Source organism: Neodiprion pinetum, chromosome 6 (assembly GCF_021155775.2).
Source record: "Neodiprion pinetum isolate iyNeoPine1 chromosome 6, iyNeoPine1.2, whole genome shotgun sequence".
In the NCBI taxonomy this organism is placed as follows: Eukaryota; Metazoa; Arthropoda; class Insecta; order Hymenoptera; family Diprionidae; genus Neodiprion; species Neodiprion pinetum.
In genome coordinates, this window is record NC_060237.1 from 31,296,140 (window position 1) to 31,317,872 (window position 21,733).

The 21,733-nt window shown below is 38.1% G+C and overlaps 4 protein-coding genes and 2 long non-coding RNA genes across 6 annotated transcripts; 3 read left to right on the forward strand and 3 right to left on the reverse strand.

Moving 5' to 3' along the window:
• The first annotated feature begins 73 nt into the window (after window positions 1-73).
• Window positions 74-1,876, forward strand: LOC124220900 (uncharacterized). Its single transcript, XR_006883681.1, has 2 exons — window positions 74-212; window positions 614-1,876. It is a non-coding gene; the product is annotated as an uncharacterized lncRNA (long non-coding RNA).
• On the reverse strand, window positions 841-5,400 carry LOC124220890 (protein TAPT1 homolog). Its single transcript, XM_046630300.2, has 7 exons — window positions 5,020-5,400; window positions 4,648-4,802; window positions 4,440-4,537; window positions 4,010-4,344; window positions 3,812-3,909; window positions 3,419-3,634; window positions 841-3,303 (listed from the first exon to the last, which is right to left on the reverse strand). Exons 1-7 carry the CDS (start codon window positions 5,204-5,206, stop codon window positions 2,716-2,718), a joined length of 1,677 nt encoding a protein of 558 aa, XP_046486256.1. The 5' UTR covers window positions 5,207-5,400; the 3' UTR covers window positions 841-2,715.
• LOC124220891 (spermine oxidase) lies at window positions 5,162-10,044 on the forward strand. The gene is made up of 4 exons (XM_046630301.2): window positions 5,162-5,579; window positions 5,939-6,479; window positions 6,628-7,052; window positions 7,141-10,044. Exons 1-4 carry the CDS (start codon window positions 5,399-5,401, stop codon window positions 7,569-7,571), a joined length of 1,578 nt encoding a protein of 525 aa, XP_046486257.1. The 5' UTR covers window positions 5,162-5,398; the 3' UTR covers window positions 7,572-10,044.
• A 1,253-nt stretch (window positions 10,045-11,297) lies between these two features.
• Window positions 11,298-15,707, reverse strand: REPTOR (repressed by TOR). Its single transcript, XM_046630299.2, has 5 exons — window positions 13,666-15,707; window positions 13,048-13,464; window positions 12,472-12,963; window positions 12,269-12,391; window positions 11,298-12,095 (listed from the first exon to the last, which is right to left on the reverse strand). The coding sequence occupies exons 1-5, from the start codon at window positions 14,294-14,296 to the stop codon at window positions 12,001-12,003; spliced, it is 1,758 nt and encodes a 585-aa protein (XP_046486255.1). The 5' UTR covers window positions 14,297-15,707; the 3' UTR covers window positions 11,298-12,000.
• Letm1 (Leucine zipper and EF-hand containing transmembrane protein 1) lies at window positions 15,436-21,085 on the forward strand. Its single transcript, XM_046630291.2, has 8 exons — window positions 15,436-15,541; window positions 15,652-15,921; window positions 16,678-17,147; window positions 17,238-17,408; window positions 17,774-18,085; window positions 18,194-18,673; window positions 18,865-19,302; window positions 19,392-21,085. The coding sequence occupies exons 2-8, from the start codon at window positions 15,864-15,866 to the stop codon at window positions 19,821-19,823; spliced, it is 2,361 nt and encodes a 786-aa protein (XP_046486247.1). The 5' UTR covers window positions 15,436-15,541; window positions 15,652-15,863; the 3' UTR covers window positions 19,824-21,085.
• Window positions 18,377-21,724, reverse strand: LOC138191075 (uncharacterized). The gene is made up of 2 exons (XR_011177357.1): window positions 21,343-21,724; window positions 18,377-21,107 (listed from the first exon to the last, which is right to left on the reverse strand). It is a non-coding gene; the product is annotated as an uncharacterized lncRNA (long non-coding RNA).
• Window positions 21,725-21,733: the final 9 nt, after the last annotated feature.

Here is a 21,733-nt window from a genome sequence, read left to right on the forward strand (position 1 = left end):
ATATGTTGGGTGCTGCATTTTTTTCCAACTACATCCAGCCATGAGATATTTGAACAGTAATTGCGAAATAAATTTGCAATTCTCGCGAAGTTTTTTTCATTCTTCAACCTGCCGTAAGAATGACACGTTTGTACACCTATGTCACATGGGCTTTTGACAGCTGTGTTTCGTGACGGTGATTGGCTGCGGCTATTTCGCGACGGCAGAAAACGGTGAGTATGTAATATGTAATTCGGTAAAGGTGTGCATATTAGGGATAAAAATCAGTCGAAACACGTGAAGGAGTGGTATTAATATTCGTAATTGATATTGTCAATATTGATTTACGGTAATAGACAATGGTTTTATTTGCCCAAGAGCGGCGAGCGTGTAACCAAAAGTAAAAGTGACAGAAAGTGACGCAACATACAAAAAAACAATCGCAAACATCAAACATCTCGTTAGCAACAAATTTTGCAAAAACAGCCCGTAATGTTAATCGTCCATAGCTAAAAGTTTGACTACATAAAATACCTGCAAAGCTTGAACTTTCTTGCCTGAAATTCACTCTCTAATATGCACCGGAAATGTTGAATTTTAAATCCCTATCCAATACCAACGAAAACCTCGACAGCCATATTGGTCGCACTTTCCCTCCACGCCCTCCGCAGTCCGCTGCTGTGCTGCGATCGCTGTGATGTCTGACGGGGCGGGGCGTCAATGACGCGAGGGGCGCGGGAAGCGCGAAACTTTAGGAAGCGGGATCGCGCGGACGCGCGCAGCCTCGGGCAGACACTTACCCTCGGCCAACAAACGTGTATTCTTAATTAACAGTGTAATTTTCAACAAGACGCCAGCATCTAAATTTGCAACCATATGTATTTCCTCACGATTATAAGATAATTATTGATTCATGTGTACTAATTATAAAGTAAATCACAGTAACAAGCAGACTGCCCACATGACATGAAAACTTTCTATGAAACTTTCAATAAAATATTTTATAGACAGATTATGAGAACCTTTTAACCAACACTATTCTTAATAATAATAATAATAATAATAATAATAATAATAATAACAATAATCATAATAATAAACAATCGACGTTGTGCTACGTACATCAAAGGACAATACAATTCGATCCTAAGATATATGCGTAACAATTAAGAATGTAGATCATACGAATAGATGCCTATTGTCCGTCAACAATTTTGACGGCAACATTATATTTCACTGATATTTTTCAAATTTGCAAGCTACATATGTTGCTTCCGCAAAGCATGTGTAGAAATAATATACTGCTTATGTTAAAATAAAGCACCATCCTAAACTGTGTAGATAAATGCACGGTAACACATATGCAATAAAAATATTATGTTAATTAGTCATGATGGTAAGGCAGAGAACGTGATTCAACCGAACATGCCTCCGAGCAAAAATACTTCAGCCCCGTTTTCGCTTTCCAAGGCATGAAGATTTTTCGAAACTTTGGTAGTTTACCAGAATTATGTGTATGACATATGTAATATGATACATGTAAAATCCGCCATATGTACGTAAAGATATATACCTTTCGAACATGTAGATGTACGTGATGTTTCGATCAATTGCACCTGATAAAGAAGTCAAAGTTTAGCATCAAACTGACTTGCTAATTGTAAGATTCATTTTCCACTCCAAGGTATATTATACAGACTGCGATACTAGCAACAGGTCGAGTTCGGATCAAGCGTAATTAATCGAAACTTCCTGTACACAATATATTTGGATTATTTCTGTAGCCATGGATAATAGCATAAATACTTCACTACCCCGATAATGTAAAGTCACCCTGGCCATCTTTACCATAAATTATATATTAAGTTGTTTCGTTTGAATGCAAAATTTTGTTTCGCTTCTGCCAGAAAAACTTTTACACAGCAAAAAAGAAATCCACGCTCGAGGATATTTCTTAAATCCACTCTTCAAAAATTTCTTTCGGAATTTGAAGTTTACCCATTTGAATAACATGGAGAAATAGTAATTTTATATTCTTCTAATTTTTACCACCCGGCCCCATTTAATAATATAGACTTGATGCTGAAAGTATTTTTTAGAGAATTATATTCTCTTTAAAGGTGTGGATTCTGCGAAATTCTTCGTCGGAATGGGTCAAATTTTATAAGCCTTGGCTCGAAAGTCAATTTTACGTGAAAATTTATTCGTAAATGTTTACAGTGGCTAACTATCAAATTTAATACAGAAATTCAAAAGACACTTCTGTGAAGAATTTAATTCTTCAAAAATTGCTTCCAGGATCAAGTCCATATCATTAAATGCTGCTGAGTGGTAACCATTGTAAAGAAAAATGTACACCTTCTCCATGTTATTTGAATGAGAAAACTGAGGATTCAGAGAGTATCTTTCAAAACTAGAATTAAAATATATACTAGGTGAGGATTTTTTTACAAATTTTTCAGGTCAGAGCAAGAAGTGTTGCTTCCAAACAAAACATCCGTGTACATATACATATAATATTTATAGCTTATATACATACATATCTGCATACCGTGAATATTTTTTGTAGCGGATCCCTGCAAGCTACTCAAGGTGATTTTGTCCCTTGAGCTAGCCTCTATAGAAGGCCCGCACCATGCGGACTTCGGATCTGCTTCATCGGATATTCACGGCATATACCACGCTGCATTACGTACATTTAAATAAAATTAGGTATGAAATCGTTAAAATTTTATGTCATTGGGGCAGAAGCGGCTCACTACCTGCTCTCACAACGCTCTTACCCGATGAAACGGCTGCAGCGAGACTCTGCTCAGAAATTTCTGACTTTGTACACTTCTCTGACTTCAAAAGGGCCTCATTCAAACACACATTATTCAGGCTTACTGCGCTATTAGAAAAAATAGCCATTGCCGAAGTCGGCTTGGTCGTGTCAACGTTATTAAAATCTGCTTCCCGAGAGGCAGGCGTTGGACTTGATTCGGTGGCATTTGAATGAGCGTGCGACGCGATGAGGTCACATGCTTTCCCTAGTATTACCAAACTATTCAGAACCCGAAACGATATGAGAACAAGGTACGCCATAATAAAAAGAATCAAATTCGCTGGTCTGGCAGTAGGAGTTAAAGTCGTGCACAGTACACGTGCCATTGCAACGCCAAGAGGAAGGGGTATAAAACCCATTCGACGTGCGACCAGGTCGGATTGGTCTGAAAATGCCGTCTCCTGCCGTGTCTGCGCCATATCATAAGCCAGGCTAACCGTGTAGTCCCTATATACGGTCGATCGAAGCTCGTTGAAACGGGTGATGAATGCGTGCTTTACCTTAGACAGCAAGGGGAATTTTCATTTACTCGTCAGATGCTTGTTCGTTTTTGTGTCTTACATTAGTATACGAGACACATTTACCCTTCCCCTTGTCAAATAGGTAAATACCTACCCAATCAACAAGAACTTCTGCCACAAGTACGAGTATGCAATCAGGAAGAAGAATGACAAGACGATCGGCTTTCCAAGAATATTCCTTCATGGTTTGCAAGCATACGGCAAGAAGGAGAACAGCTAGGTGAAATCGCTCCCTGACATCGCTACAAGATACTTGAAATAAGTTGTTCTTATCAAACTTTTTGAAGACTGATCCCTTTAGTTCAACGAACTATAAAGAAATACAAAATCCAATATTAATTTCACGTGTTACAATGGATTCATTATTCATTCACTTTGTTATCAGGTGAAGCAATCGAATTTTGATAACATATACCACGCATGGGTGATACTTTGCAGATAGTGTACATTTCGTCGTGTCTACATTCGAAATGTAATAGCAACTTACATTGTTGGACATCATGATGGTTAGCAAACCTTTATTGTTGCTATTTATTGCCACGTTAAGAGTGGTTGCCTGAAAAAGCACCAAAATGCTATGCAGCACTGGCATCATGTTTTAAGGAATAAACAATTCAATGCAGAAGAAGGAAACATATCGAATAGCATCAAATAGTGCATGTCCATCTTTGTTTGAAAAGGATACAGACATAAGCAAAGGCAAAAAGAAGATGAGGCAGTGTTCCAAGATGGCGGGTGTGGTTTGAATGAGAACGAGTGCGTGGTTCCGTGGCTGTCCATAACAAGGCGTCAATTGTATCTTGTCCAAAGGCGCTAAAAAGCCGATCGCCAACTTCTAGCATGTTGTAAAAGATATAAAGCTTGATAACGGACTGGCTTTTTACAAGATGATACATCATTGAAGTGTCTACTCGCCAGGTTGCAGCCCAGCATGCAACAACAACGACTCCTTTCAGAAGATCACAAACCTCTGCCGGCCTTAATAACCTCTCTCCTTTCTTGTCGTTCAATTTTTTACCTCTAGAACAAAAACAAAAAGAATAATATCGACAAGCTTTATTGACTCATTAACACCGAAGGCTTAATTTTCTATTTGCAGCAACTACACAACTCACCTTAAACAGCGCATCAACGGCCGTGTTACTACCGCCCAAAGAGCCATGACGAATCTCAGGGGCAGGAAAGTGTAAACAAACAGGAATGAATCTGCACACTGATAATAAGACATGCATTTATATTGAACTTTTGATTTCCTCCTTCTGACGCAAAGTCTTTGTTCGTTGTGATTAGTAACAAATATGAGAATTCACAGTAACCACTCACCTGGAAAAACCCATAAGCCATGAACTTCTCCAGCTCCCTGGGTATTTTCATAAACGAATAGATTTTTTCTCGTCTGGCGGAGTATCGTTCTTCATCATGTTCCAATTGATAACCGCGTGTCAATTCTGTTTTCAAAAATTGACCCAGCGATATCCCTGTTAAGATGGGACAATTTATTTGATAATTGTCAAATACTCGGATCATTGAAATCAAACTAAAACAGTTGCTATGTAACCTCGAAAACCATTTGCGTTCGTTAAGAGAACCGATGTAATAAAAGGCTGATGAGTGAGGATAACGATTCTTATTGGAAGAATTCGGAGAGTAGTGCACGGTGTAGTTGGATAAACATCTCTTGGGAAATATATGTACCGTGTTTTTTTGCATTATCCTGTTTAACTGACAGCTTCGGAGTTGCAGGACGACTCGGTTGAAAATTGACAGTTTCTATACGACTTCCCTGCGATCCTGACGCCTTGCTAGGACCTCGAAATTTGATGTGTGTTTTCTCTGCAAACATCGCTTCGCTTTGAACGGGCTTGTCATCTTCCGTGTTCATTCTGTTCGATGCGAATATGCACGTTGAAAAGTTCTTCCTCTTGACTCACGGACATAGTCTTGCACGGAACAGCTGTTCAGTTCTACAGCACTGTAGCAAAAATCCCTCCTCCTAGCGGCCCTGCCGTATGTATTGCATGCATGCCTGTATGGACGTGCAGTTGCATCTGGTTGGATTGACAGGCATTTAAAAATGGCGGAATCATCGACGAGAGATTCGGATGATGATCAAATTTATTCGAAAATAATCATTATTGGGGCTGGAATGGCCGGTTTGGCAGCGGCCAACCATTTTTTAAAAAACGGAGAAACCGATTTTGTTTTGCTTGAAGCAAGAGGACGTATAGGAGGACGTATTGTCGCTATAGAGATGGGTAACATTTATCATAACCTCAAAAATACTTTGCGTTATCGGCTTCTATTATTTTTGAAGACATGCCTTACGATCGGTACACGGTTAATTGTGTCGTGACACGTTCCGTTGCGTGAGAAATTATCGAACTTGTAATTTGAACAAAATCGGTGAACCAATTGTTACGGGAGGATTCGGTAACATTTTCTTCAAAATTTCAAATAATCACGATCAACATCCTAAGTTCAAACTATTCTAAAGTCTTTCATGTTCCACTTGGAGTAGGATTATTTTTCTTCACTGTAATTTCGCCTCAACATTTATCCCGATGTAAAACTTGAACTACCATTGCGGATCACGTGTAAATATTGATCTTTCCAGGGAATGAAAAGATCGAGTTAGGTGCTAATTGGATCCATGGAGTATTGGGCAACCCGATATTCGAACTAGCAATGGCAAACGGATTGATAGACATAATAAGCGTGCCAAAACCACATAAGGTAGTAGCAGCAATGGAGGATGGAAAACAAGTGCCATTCCAAGTGCTTCAAGAAATTTACGAAGCCTATGTGTGTTTCCTAAGGCGCTGTGAGGAATATTTTTTAAGTGCCTACAGCCCCCCTGAGGGAGTAGACAGTGTAGGTGCTCACATTGCACTTGAAGCTCATCTTTATCTCTCTTCACTGCCCCCCGAAGAAAGGAGACGAAGAGAATTACTTTTTGACTGTTTGCTCAAAAGAGAAACGTGCATAACTGGCTGTGATACAATGGACGAAGTAGATCTCTTGGAGATGGGATCTTATGCAGAACTTCAGGGTGGAAATATAAGCTTGCCGCAAGGGTACAGCGCGATTCTGGAACCAGTTGCCAGACACATTCCTAAAAATTGTATTCGCACTAGGCATATCGTCTCATGTATAAGGTAAGTGGATTGAATTCAAAAAATTCTTCAATACTGAATTAGATCTTCGATCCGTAATGGTTATTCTTGACGGTTGAATGCAAAAATTTTCACAGAGGTTCAATCAACATTTCACACAATCTAGGTATTGTTAATGCACTCTTCTTAGGTGGGATAATGCAGATGCAACAGATGGTACTGATTCTGATGATTCTGATAGAACAGTAATACGAAGTACCGCAAAAGATTGGCCTGTAGAGGTGTGTTGTGAAAATGGCAAGAAATTTTTTGCAGAAAAAATTGTTTGCACCTTACCGTTGGGTGTACTAAAAGAAAAAGCCCGTGAGCTGTTCAAGCCGCCATTACCCACTTCTAAATTAGATGCTATAGATCGGCTCTTATTTGGAACTGTCGATAAAATATTCCTAGAGTACGAAAGACCATTCCTGAATCCAGGAATATCTGAAATCATGCTTCTCTGGGATGACAGGAGTTTGCCAGAGGCCGAGAAAGAGGATCTAAGTAAAACTTGGTTCCGGAAAATTTACTCGTTCAGTAAAGTTTCAGATACGTTATTACTTGGTTGGATATCTGGTGAGCAAAAAATAATCTGCTCCTCTGTTGAAACTTGGGCAACAGCAAGCAACATCTTTTTATACATGTTAAACGATTTTCACACCAGGAAACGCTGCTGAATACATGGAAAGGCTAAGTACAAAAGAGGTAGCTGAAGCGTGTACGTCTATACTGAGAAGATTCCTCAACGATCCGTTTGTCCCTGTACCAAAATCCTGCGTAACAACTTCGTGGCACTCACAGCCATTTAGTCGAGGTTCTTATACAGCAATAGCAGTTGGCGCAGGGCAGATGGATATCGAAACCATTGTTGAACCTTTGCACAGTGGCGACGATGCAACAAATTTAAGAGTGACATTTGCCGGGGAACATACTCACTCGTCGTTTTACAGTACTGTTCATGGAGCTTATTTAACAGGCAGACGGGCCGCGCAAACTATTCTAGACTCGAGAAAAAAGAAAAAGCAACCACTAAGTCTCAGTTGCGAAGAGACAAGTGATCTCAGTTCATGGATCCAAGGCATTTCTCTAGATTAGTTTCGATTATTCTTTCAGCCCATTCCATCTCAGAGCAAAAGAAAATGACTTAAGAATTTAATTGACCATTTGGCCTAAGCAAACACCATGCGTATAGATTTCCAGAATGAGAAAAAAATGTTCCTGCACATCTCACATTTTAAAATTAATTAAATGAACATCGAGAGTCTTTTGAGTTTTATCATTACGCGCATTATAGAGAATAATTTAGAGCAATTTCAGTATTTTATTTTTGATCTTCGCCTTACATACGCGCTATGTACATACTCCGAGGAAACGTATGTGTTTTTAAATTCCAGCAAGTGATACAAAACGTACGTGAAAAAATTTTTATTGCACTTAACTTTTAAACTCATTGATACTCTCAGAAAATGCAGTTGTTATACAAAACACAGCTGTGTGACGTGATTTGATCGTGCAAACAATATTGCTTGTATTAGAAATTTAGGGCAAAATAATTCATTTTTAAGCTAGTTTTTTTGCTTCCCTGTAATAAGAGGAACTGTAAGTAGATGATATATAGTAACGTAGCTCAATGTCTTCTAATTCGTTTGATTATACAGCTATATTGAAATGAAACAATAGTTTGTTTCAAATACTTTTAAGCCTATGAGGTTGTGCTGAAATAATTTTTTTTATCCACTTCTTAATTTTACTAATGCTTTGTATATGATTCCGATTTATACGCACGTAGATCGCAACGTTGTAAATATAATATAATTCATGATTGCCTACGTTATGTACATAAAATATCTGTCTAGTATTAGATTTCGATGAGAATAGCGGTACGCATAATTCAGGCAGCAAAGCTTATTCAAAACAATTTTTCATGTATCACATTGTCTGTGACATAAATCTAGTCAAATAATATCCGTCATTTATGGCAAATAATTGGAACCTTCTTTGAAATTGATTTAATTTAATAAGTCATGGTTTACCGCACCTTAAAAATTATACCAAAAAGTGGTGATTGAATACATATATATTTCTTTAAAATGACAGGTGGATGTAACACGTTTCGTGAATTTCTCCCCTTACTTGTATGTAATAAGTGCAAGTAGACCTAGCTGTATCGATTGCCAACACGAAGGTTTACATTTTTTTCCTGTCGATGACATCGAACCTTGTATAAATCAGACGAAAGCGTTTGTTCTCTGATGACTTTATTCATCAAGCTTAATCGATTCGCAGTACATGGTAATGTTCTAAAATAACATCAGTGAGCAGATTTATATAGATATATTAGCATAATCTCTGCTGTTATCAATGACAGAGCTGGGATCTTGCGATCATCTATACCAAAGTACCTTACTTCTGAATAACATGCATTTTCAAAGTGAAACTTGTATAAGTTTGTTAGCATGGGGCTCATGCAATATTCTGTATAAGTATTGGTTAGCGATCGTGTACACACTAGATGCCGTGGCGAGGATGAGATTAGTCTAGTCGTAATTTTACGTCATTTTCAGTAAAATTAATAGGCCTTTCGTTACTGGTAGCAATCAATGTACATTTTGTTTATAATGTGTGTAAAGATATAGACTTATCATTTAGAAGCCATGTCTTTTACCCAATTGTCCTAAAGTACTTTGTATACCGAACTAACAGTCACTGGATTTCGTATGGTATCTCGCTATACCAGCAGTATTATAACAATCAAAATGTTTGATGTATAAAAAGCTATTTCAGATCAGTACAAGAATGCACAAAGCCAAAGCCCGTTTGCGTCAAATGACCAGTAACTACTTTAGGTACTTGTTATGTTACTACTTTTTTTCACTTGCTGAACGCAGTAAAATGTGTCGACTCAATTTTCAGTTGATCATAATTTTATTCTATTATATATATTGTAACCTTTTACAGATGATGCAATGTTTATTTATATACGTGTACGTTGTCGTTAATCATTCATATTTATTATGGATATTTATAATGTGAATAAAATAACCTTTATCATGATTGAAAGTTTTACAGTTCTTATTCAGTCGCAATTAACAAAAGGACTCGCAGGTCAAGTAGCAGCATTCTGTAATCTCTTATTTCACTTCGTAAGTTACTTGTTACATTTCACTTGGTACAATAATACGAGTTGCGATATCAATAAATTCGAATTTAATAAAACAATAAATTTTTTCATTGAGGATAAAAAGCTACTTTACTTGTCGGGTGCTTCATTGTGTTCAAAATTTGCTAGAGATATAATTTGCACGTCAATTATTGCTCCACTTTTATTAACTTTCAATAGAAGCCAATCGCCAATAATGAAATTTGTTGCAATGTTCTTTTTATAAAAGTTTGACTGTTGGACGACAAGTTCTCGTGTTTAAAATCGTTATTCACTTATCACAAAATCAACTGTTGATTCTTTACAACTGATTTCTAAAATTCCTAACTGTAAAATATCAAATTAATGTGTATTTTTTAAAGTTCATGAAGATATCCAGTCCTTCCCGGTCAAAAGCTATCGTTCTAATCGCCGGTAAAAATGTTTAATGTACACACAATAGTTATACCCACGTTCCATAAGGCATAGAATAATTTTACACAATTGTAACACGCCAATCACGTTTTTGGCATAATATATTCAATTCATCGAATAGCTCACTGTTACGGCCAAATTTCACTCCTAAATTTAATTTTAAATATCATCAAAAAAGCGCTTACAAAAATACGGATGATCCTTTATCCCAATTTGATTTTACTGTGCATTAAGACTTGTTTATATTTTTCTAAAAATAATTATAACACAAGACTGTATATCTTCAAATTTATCTTTAATTCTTAAAATGAGGTATACAGGCTACACACAACAATGGATCGTTCACTGAATGTCTAATGGTACACATTTCTTTGTAAAAGTTGTGGTTATGCTTAAAAAAAAGTTTAAAAAAATATAAATACTTTTTTTGTGCGTTCGGTTTTTACACCTGATTCCTTGATTACTTCGAAACGCAAAGCTTCTTGCCTCTTCTCACGACACATTTCAAAGTGTTCTTCTCTCTTCTCGCAACGCGTTTCAAGGTAATCGAGAATCAGAAGACCGAACGCAGCTTTATTTATCGGAATAAATTCCAAAAAGTTTTATAACGACAAACAACTGATAATGGTAGTAAAATTTTTGGTACAGTTACAATGTCGCGTTATGTAGTAGCCTGCCTACGTTATTCACCCCTTGCGGGATTTTTTTTTTTGAAAGTGATAAAAATATTAAACCCCGGATTTTTCAAACATCATATAGCTCTTTCTTTTTTTTCAAACTTCAATTTCTAATTTATTATTTCATTCTGCTCGATGTAAAGTCTTTCGCTTGAAATTAAACATTCTCAAACAACGTGACAGTCTCAATTTCTTCTATCGAGGCCATTATAAGTAATGTAAAAAAAATATATATATGTAGGTGTGTATCAAAGATTTTCAAATATATGTATAAATATATTTGAGTACCTAAAGTCAAAATGACACAGCTCCCATGTATTCCAAAAATGTTATCAAGTAAATGTGATCAAGTTTCAAATTTGGAGCGCTGTAGTTACAATCAGTTCTGATCGATTTTCAGTTAAGTGTCAGTTTGGCTATAGGTTGACATATATTTCAGATTGTATATCATTATATAATAAGATATATTTAATAAAATATTTAAAAACCAAAAGTCATATATATATATATATATATGCTACCAGGGATCGCTGCCAGAGCAATTTCCCAATCTATTAACTAAAAACTACTGTTCTGTTTGCGACGCGTATAATAATAGTATACATATATACTTATGTATATCGCCGTATAAATCGATTTTTTTTTTCAGCCATTCAAATATTGTAGCAGGTATAGAGTTACTTTTTGAGGTAGACCAAGTCAACTACATTTCTGTATCCGAGGATCGTGTCGGCTGGTTTTATTATTCAGTATTACATTTTACACAATATTCGCTCTCTCAAGATATTGTTTCCCATAAATTACTTCTCGAATAGAAAATCAACAATGCTGTATTACCTACATCTGATGTAGACCCTCGAAAATGAATAAAAGCTAGTTAAACATTTTATTGTCAGTTTCCGAAAATACATAGAATATAAACTGAACCATCTTCCATTGCGTGGGAAAACAGTAATTTAATGTTTCAATTTACCAAAAAAACGAGAAGGAATAATTACGAACGTTGAAGCGAGAGTTGAAGGTATTCAGAGTGAGATACCGCAAAGGAATTAAACGTGGTTCTCTCTAAATTTTACGGTCCTCGGATACACATACGTTTATAGGTAACGTAATATACATTACTACACTAATGATAAGTAATAAATTAATAGTTATTTATCGTGTCATTTTATAATAACAAAAAATGTAGCCTTGCTTTCGCATGTATTCCATAAAATCTTTCGTCCTCTGTACATAGTTGAACGAAACACATAACGATGAAAACAACTGTATACTAAAAATCATCAATTCCTCCATCGGGCACCCCAGCTCTGACCTTGTCCAACACTTTATTGACGAATTCGGTGGTTTGGCCGGCGATTCGCACCTCTTCATTTGGAATACATATAAAGATATCATTAATATAAAGTCATGCCTCTCGTGATCAAAACATGTTGAATATGTTACGCGCTGTTACATTTGAACTATAGCAGTGCACTTTATGATTGCAAGGCATTGCCATAATTCAAGTTACAGTGAGACTGAAATAGTTGCATACTCACTAGTTGCTGCTTTGCAGATTTTTTCCATTTGTCGAGTCAGTTCTTCCTGTTTCTCTGGATTAGCCTCAATCAATTTTGCAGCTAAAGTTTGCTTTATCTGAGCGATGCCATGAATCAGTCGTCCTACGGACAATTAATAATCTCGATGTTAGTAATCAGCCGAATTGTAAAAATGACTGTCGTCAATTCAATAATAAACTCACTGTGCTCCTGCTCCAAGCCATGCAACTTAATCTTGTTGGCTTCGTGTTGAGCCTTTTTTTTCAGACGACAGGCACGTGATGCGAGTTTGTTCTTTTCTTTGCGCGTTTTGGGCCGAACATTAAAGGGTAATTCCGAGACTGGCGTCATATCGTTTATAACGCTTGAAAGTTTATCCAACTCCCGTCCAATGCTGCAGAGCTTCCTGGGATTCGGCGTCAGGTCGTTTCCATCACCTTTACGAGCTTTACCACTGTGCTTTATGCCTCTCAGAGCGCAATGCGGACTAAATACCGGGTCTGTGGCCTCGTTCAACACATGCGGATCCTCTAGTCGGGCCCGAGCTACCAGCCTCTGGCCCTTTGGGCCTTTTGCCTGCACATTGTACTGCCAAAAATAGCGCTCCTTCTTACTGTGCCTACTCTCTCTGTTTCCGTCACCAGTACCAGCTACTTTGACGCCCCCTTGTTCCTCGACATCGCTACCGCCGGAGTCTGAAAGCCATGATTAGGGTCGATAGAATTTGGACACTTACAATAGAATCAAAATCAAAGGAATTCGGGTGTCAAAAGAACTACCATTGTCGGAACTGTAGTCATCATAGTGGTCGCTATCGTCGTCGCTGTCTTCATATTCCTCATCATGACTGAAAGGATCAAGGTGACTGAGGGGATCTGGGCTGAGTGCCCCACCGGTACTAAGACTGCTGGTAGAGCCAGCTTCTGCCAGTCCCAAGCTGCCTGTGCTTAGTAGGTGCTGTCGGGGCTCCCTCCGAGCCCAGATTTGTTCCAATCCCATAGTTTGGGAAGGTGCAGACATTGATAATCGGGAAGATTTTGGTTTTCCCCCCATTACCAATACTGGATCTATCTGTCCTCGCATTGGGCTAGTTGTTGGGTTATCAACCTTTCGCATCAACAATTCATGAAGTGTAGACTGAGCTGGATTCCGAGGTACTAAGTGGGGTGACGTTGACGAACTTGCCGTTGAACTGCCTGTAAAATGAGAAAATCTTTGAAGGTACCTGTCAACTGAAATATGGTTTTGCATAAATATAATAAAGGTGAATTAAATCCGCTGTTGAAGTTGCGGAATTTCAAGCTCACTTTGTTAAATGTGACAGCTTCAACCGGGACTTATCGCCTGTCCATGTAACTTTATGAAATATTTCAAATATAATTGAATTACAATAGTACCTGCTACATTACTTGTGCCTGGACTAGGATATGCTGGGGGACTGGTTGTCTCGGCTGTTTCCATAAGACTGATACCACCATTCGTGTGAAAGCCAGAGGAAGAGTTCTGCGAGTTGTGAATATTGCGATACAAAGGGCCAGATTGTGGAAAACTACTAGGAGCAAAATTGGATCCACTCCCAAAGAGGGAGGTGGAGGATTGCGTCAAATCATTACACATCTTGAGTGGCTGATTCTGTTCTTCGGGCAGGAGTAAATCGTCAAAGTTTAAATCGCCAAGTAAAGTATCATCGTTAGCATTTAATTCAGCAAGTGTGGGACCTTGGAATAAGTCAGCCTTGTCAACTTGAAATATATCGTCATCATCCATCTTGAATGACGTATCCAGCTGATCAGGGTCTATCTTAAAGGGTGAAATCACGTGGTCCGGCCTGGACCCCCAAGCTGACGGGGCGGTCAACGGAGAAGGTGAGAATTGGTCATAGACACCTCTAGTACCTCTGTGCCCACAAGGTATCGGGACAGAAGCGGATGACGGCACCATTTCCTGCGCTGGTTCCTGTTTTATAAGTCCGTCAATGGTGCTGCCCCCGAAGCCGAGAAGGAAATCCGAATAGGTTGAGTCGCCCATTTGTATTTAGATGTCGAGAGAGTATTATCGAATAAAAAAATAAGCGAAGTAAAGGAATATGAATAATGATTGGGTGTCTGGTTTTATTTAGTCGGTTGAGATATCGACCTGCACATCTTGATGATTCATTACATTTCACTCAGTGGCCAAATTTATTATTATTTTTCTACCGTAGGGAATCTGGAATAGTTTCGAGAGTGAATGACCTGTCAGTGAATTTAGCAACAACAGCAACTGTAATCAATCGTGATACAGTAGACAACACGTTATTTGGGCTAAGTTTGTGTCCCGATCTCGTATTGGCTGATAGATAAGAGCAAGTCTCTATGAGAGTTGTAACAATAAGAACAGGATGTTCCGCACAAGTTCGCGTGACAATGGTAACGAAAACGCCAAGACTGGCAAAGACCAAGTTGAGTGGCTGGTTAACGATTGAAGAAGACAATGGAACGTCTTATATGCCGTAGATTAGAAAATGAATGTCGTCAAATAAAATTGTTTCTGTTCTCTTCTCTGAATTCTGTCTCGATGTTGATGGCAGAACTATAAGCACCAGGATCACATAGTGGTTCCGTGTTCACCTCCCTTACGCATGACCGTGACTTTCAATCAGCAAATACTCGCCGTGACAACATCGCGAAATCAAGGAAAATCTTTTTATTTTGCAAAATTATATTCAGCAGCGGTGATTCATTTGTTTTGTAGCTTCCGAAACACACAGCACATACGTAGAACACTTGTCCACGGAGTTTTGTACAACTATTGGACGCGCTAAGCAACGTCGTTGTTAAACTTTCAAGAGTAGAATTCGCCTGTTGTTGTTTTGCCACGAGATCATGAGAAAAATATCCCAAAGTTTTGCATAAACGGAAAAAGGTCACATGAACGCGATCAATCGGAGGAGAGATTCGACCAATCAGCGATTCGCGTGCCACCTCACTTAGGAGAATCTAGAAAATGACCGCACGGAAATCGTTTATTTTTTTACCGTAGATAATCGCGATCCGGTACTGAACCCGGATCACATACATCTTCATCGACATCCTGAACAAAACCCAACCGGACGTGTTCTTTGCTTTTAATAATTTACACCGATACGCGACGTCGATGTGAAAATAAACATTGTAACACGAAGCTCGTTTTTACTTGGCACTAAATGTAATGGCGGCTTACATTGGACATCAGCGCGCTTTCAAAAAAAATCGTTATATTTCATCATCCGATATGTTCCATCCTATTCAAATGGTACGTTACGATTTAACTAACGTCCGTCAATAACAGCATTAATAAGTCTAAACGCGATTGAAGGAAGGGTGCGACAATGGATAAATAAAATGTGAAATATTCTGTTCTAGCAGTCCGAAAAATACAGATACACGGTGAGCAACGTTGCGCGAACAAAATTCCAGACAGAGGTGGAGAAGAAACGCGTCAGAACTGCGAGGTCTCAGCTGATTTGACTAGTAGGAAACTTCATGCTGGTCCGAAGATTTGTGATGGCTGTGTCTTATCGTGTTTTCATGAGGAACACGGTCACAAAAAAGTTAGAAAAAATACATAGTTCGTAATGTATCCATTATTTTATACCCGTACAACGATGGCTGTACGATCCAGCGTATTCAATCGTACGTATAAAATACTCTGTTCATCATTAATACTGTATTCATTTTACCGTACATGTGCCGTCAACTTGATCGCTTACAGGGACACGATACGTGCCATCTCATGTTTATGTAACATGGAAACGCGTGTATTTCACGACTATTTATACCACTGACGGGCATCATATTTTCGTTGGTTTTCTTTTAGTGTATCCGCGTCAAGTTTTTCCCAGATTCACTCTATCGATTGTGTGCATTAGCTATGCGAATTGTTGACCTAGGTTAGGTTTCAATACATCTAACAGGTGATCGGAATCGAATCGGCCCTGTCATTATATTTCATTGCCGGTTTCGAAAATCCATACGATTCGTATGTTACACCAAGAAGTCAGATGTTATATACATATGTAAAGCAATTAGCCAAGTTTGGCACATACTTATACATAAAATTCGAAAGCAAGTCGAATTTCAACAGCTGTACGAGACTCTTCAATACGATTTATTTCCCATCTATCACTTTTGTTGAATGTCACTCGATTTTCATCTCATCTTCTTATCTAGTGAAATATTCGCAAACATGTTTGTACTTTGATCCATTAAATCTAAAAACAGTAAGAGTGGACTGTTTTTAATGAAATCATTATTTCATTTACATGATAAACGTGATTTTTTTTTATTGCGACATCTTTTACTTTGATCCATCCGTAACACACTAGTGTCATAAGATACCATTATAGATCCCGAGTTGTTTATTTCACTTTGTTTCTTGCTTCTTCCCAGATGGATGCTACTGTAAAACATGGTGTGGGCACTATCGTAGTCTTAACTATGTCACACCAGTTTGTTCGAGTACGAGAAGTTTCCAAACATTTTCTAAACCTGTAGAACCGCTGCTAACAAGTTATCATCCTATAAACCATTTATACATGCAAAATCGAAATTTTTACCTGTCTCTGACATGGAACGGGCATCAGGAGCACTCTTCTAAAGTTGAAGAAACAGTAAAAAACATCAAGGAGCAAAAGGAGCAATCGGAAAAAGATAAGCTCACTACTGGTGCAACAAATACAGTAGCCGAATCCCCAACAAAAGCTATCGCTGTAAAACGAACGATCTGGCAAAAAGTGAAAGCAGAAATACAACATTACTATCATGGGTTTCGATTGTTGGGACTAGATATGAAGATTTCAGCAAAATTGATATGGCGCATTCTACGTGGAAAAGACTTGAGCAGAAGAGAGCATAGGCTGGTAGGTTCGGATTCTGTCTTAGGATGAGAATAAAACCTAATTTGATTTTATTATGCATGGATTGAATACCACAATAATGTTTGCTTTCAGCTCATTAAAACGACGGGTGATGTCTTTAGACTCATACCATTCTCTGTGTTCATAATTGTGCCCTTTATGGAATTGTTGCTGCCAGTAGCGATTAAATTATTTCCAGGATTATTACCATCTACTTTTCAAACTGCAACTGAGAAAGAAGATAAATTGAAACAGGCACTGAAGGTAATGCTATTTTCTTTTGTAATCATTGAATGCAGAGTTTTCTATCAAATATTCTGATTTTGTCCACCTTAGAAGAAGAAATGTTGTCCAACTATTAGATTATTTTCCAGATATACGAGCTAGAATAAGTACAAATTATACCGGAGATCTATCTGTTTCAATTAGATAAAATTTCATTAGTTTAAATAGTTTTTATTATTAGAATTCAAAGGTCTGATTGTTAATTAACAGAAGCAGCCATGATTGAGTATGGCAATATATAGTCTATTGTCATTAGTGGATACTGACTTATAATTTATGTTACGTATTGACTATCCTATATGGTAAAATTTAAGCTATCCTTCAACTAATCATATTATTCTTAGGTCAAACTAGAGGTAGCCAAGTTTCTACAAAAAACACTGGATGATATGGCCGTGCAGTCGTCAGATCGAAACTCAGAAAAAGCTAAGGAATTCAGTGACTTTTTCTATAAAATTAGATTGGGTGCCGTCGTTCCCAATGAAGAAATAATGAAATTTAGTAAACAGTTTGAGGATGAAATAACACTTGATTCTTTATCCCGACCACAGCTGATAGCGCTATGTAGGGTAGTGGATGTACAAACTCTTGGTACCACCAACTTTTTACGCTTTCAGTTGAGAATGAAGTTGAGAAGTCTTGCTGCTGACGACAGGGTATGTTCAATTCTACAAGTATCACCCACTGATACTTAATTTCCACAATTCCTCCTGTGATTGTATCTTAGCGCATTCTGTCACTTGACTAAAAAAGTTTTTTGACAGATGATTGACAAAGAAGGAGTCGAATCCCTGACGAGAGCAGAATTGCAGCAAGCGTGTCGAGCTAGAGGAATGAGAGCATATGGAATGCCGGACTCAAAGTTGAGAGAACAGTTAGCGCAATGGTTGGATCTGAGTCTTGGTGAAAAGGTACCTCCAACGCTATTACTTTTGTCACGCGCACTCATGGTTTCTGACACTATTCCTACTTCCGACAAACTGAAAGCTACTATATCGGCACTACCTGATACTGTGGTGACCCGTACAAAGGGTGCTATCAGTGAGAAGGAGGGTAAGGTCGATCACCGAACGAATATCGAAATTATCAAAGAAGAAGAGCGTAAGATCGAAGAAGAAAGGCAAGAGAAAAGAGAGGAGAGGATTCCTAAACCATCTATGATTGATCTTACTCTTCAAAACCAAGATGAAATCACTACTAAAGACGTCAAAGTCTTGGAGCAAGCTTTAGACACTCTTGGCAAGGTATGTAGAGGCCACTTAATTACAAATTTTTTCACCAACTCGCTGGGAAACTAACTTAGATGAACCACGATGAATAAAATCCTTTCTCACAACCCGTTTACCAAGAGTTCATAAGATTGCTCTTATTTAACTAAGGCAAAAATAATAAATTTAGGAAATATGTCATAATTATTTCCCTGGGTTTTTACTAGGAAAAACAAATGGCCGTGGAAAAGGAAGAAATAAAGGAGCTTAAAGAAGAAATGGCCGAATATCAAGAAGATATTCAGGAACTGTACAAAATGAAAGCTCAAGCAAAGGGAGAGGCTGATATAGAAGGGTTGAAGGTGTCAAAGGGAGCGAAACGCCTGTTTACTAAGGTGAACAAGATGATTGGCAAAATGGACGCAGTTTTGGCAGAGCTTGAGCAATCTGAAAAGAAAATTAAAGAGAAAATAGAGGGACTTAGTTCAGAGGAGAAAAAAGATTCGCATGTGACTGCAGAGCTCGTTAAGATAGACGAACTAATCGCAGCTATAAAACGAATACAAAGTGTTCCCGATGATTCTCGGTTAACCAGAATTGCAGAAATTCTTGGAAAGATTGACGATGATCGTGATGGTGCCATAAAAATTGAAGATGTACTCCGGGTAAACATCATCGTTTCATAAGACAATCTATTTTTTGATTCATTTTCCTAGTGTGCTTGGTTGGTTGTTAATTTTCATTCCCATGGCAGGTGGTGGAACTGATCGGGCAAGAAGACGTGAAACTCAGCAAAAAGCAGATGGATGAGCTCATCGAACTAATGGACAAAGAAGAGGTCCTCGAAATAGAGGAGCAAATCCAAAAAGCACTGAAGAAAGTAGGAACAGAAACGAAAGAAGCAACAGAGCCGATACATGAAGATGTACCAAAAATCGTACCGGCATCTTCGCAAGCAGAATCAGTTGAAGGCAATGCTACTGTTCAAGCAACAGGGACAAAAATTACAAATGCGGAAACCAAGACAGACAATAAAAGCACATCTTCAAATGAGAGAAGTGAGCTGTCGCAACAAACGTCGGTTATGAAACCAGAAAGTAGAGACGTGAGGGATCCTACCGTAACAACAGTTACATCGAGCGTTCCGCCTCCTCCAAAAAAAGCAGAAGGTTCTAAACAACTGTGATTTCATTTAAATGAACCCAATATATTATGAAGTCATTTAAATTCGGGGCCCAGACAGTTGAACTGAAACGGAAAATAATGCCAGTGTTTCTAAAAACGCGTTTTGGTGTCCGTGAGTCTGGCGCTTCTTCGAGCCAGTGATATTCACTATATGATAATCAACGAAAAATGATGAAATGCAAGGTAGAAGTTGCCGCCGACCTTTAAACACGTGGTATTACAGAACAATAGTAGATTTCCATGAACATAAGATCGTGTATATTCCCTCTTCTGTCCTGTTATTCGTATGGAATGGTGACAGTCATTTTGTAATTTGTATAGATTGTAAAGCAGGAGTCATCCACGTGTAACTTATTCGTAATCCATAATTTAAACGAGTAGAGCATGAGGTAAATGCAGGCAGGAATGGCAGGGCGGCAGTGCGGGTGAGGGGAATAGTATTACGGTATTTACTACTCATTCTCTGAGTGACAATATGCATGCGCTGGCCACAAACATGTGTCGCTTATTAAAATTGAATGATTTTTTTATTACGAAAATTACGAAAAAAGTTTTGTTATCTCGTAACGGAGGTATCATTCCATGTTTCCGAAATTTAGTCATCACCACTGGATACCAAGCAACTGCTTTGTTTATAAACCAGCTTCAGCGGTTGAGTGAAGGATTATAGTTTCATGTTACATACGCAAATTTGCCTGGGGTACATATCGCACACATTAAACGAACGTGCAAGTGCATAGTGCAAGATGTACACATTGTAACCATATAATCCATGAAGTAAAATTGTTATAACTCATTTCATAAATGTACTACCTGCTATATTAAAACGAGAGTAAGTCAACATATATTTTCGATATTTTCATTCGTACTATTTGGTCGCAATTTTAGTGTAAAACAAAGAATCTTGTACAGCATCACAAATATCTATGTTGTTTTATTGAGTGCTTATTGTCACCAATGTATATTACATACAGGGCATATTTCTTGAAGCGAACACTTCAAGAAGTATTGCCTGTGCATATTCAAATATATGGTGAAGACTAATTGTAATATGAAATTAACATTTTATGCCATGAGCCAATAATAATAATCTTACTCTCAAGCTTAAGAAACTAGGTATGTGTATTAACACAAGCACAAAACCTCAGGTTTGTCTGTGGTACCACAGGTCTGAATTGCTAGACATATTTACTACTTAAGAGATTGTATAGGTAAATAAATCATGTCGCTGTACCCGCGTCATCTGTTCATAAATGTAGAAAATTCCGAGTGGTTCAAGGTGTATCTAATTTAAAAAAAAACCACCATTTTAATAATTGTATTTTCAGCATATGACGATGAAGGGCAAAAAAATATTGCAACAGTGTCGGGAAATAAGAGCACGAAGTTAATAACTAAACACTGGAATCCTAGGCTTCTGTCAAATTGAGTTAATACAAGTTGTCAAGTGAAACGTGCCCTGTGTAAAGATCGCGCGAGCGTATCGAAGCTACTGAAACCATCGGTACACCCATGTATACCTATAATCAACCGGAATACCCGTCACACCGTAAAATCCTCTGTATCCGTACTCGGCGCTCTCTCATTCGCTGATGAAAATGTTGCAATCTGTTCCGTAAATCCAGGTTTAACTTTGCAATGGAAGTGATTCTGTTTATCTTTCAATTGCTGCTCAGGCAACGCTTACCTACCATGATAAACGCACGTATTGGCACAAGTGTTTGACCGGATCTTCAGTCACGCACAAGCGTTTAGCTCGGTCGTACATGATTTCAGCACTCCTCCACATACGTATGTATACATATCTATGCGGATCAAAGTAAAACAAATTGGCAATGTGAGGCGAGGCGAGGCGATACGATCATCGCCTATCATCGCATTGTATTCGACGTATTCGACCAAATAGCGATC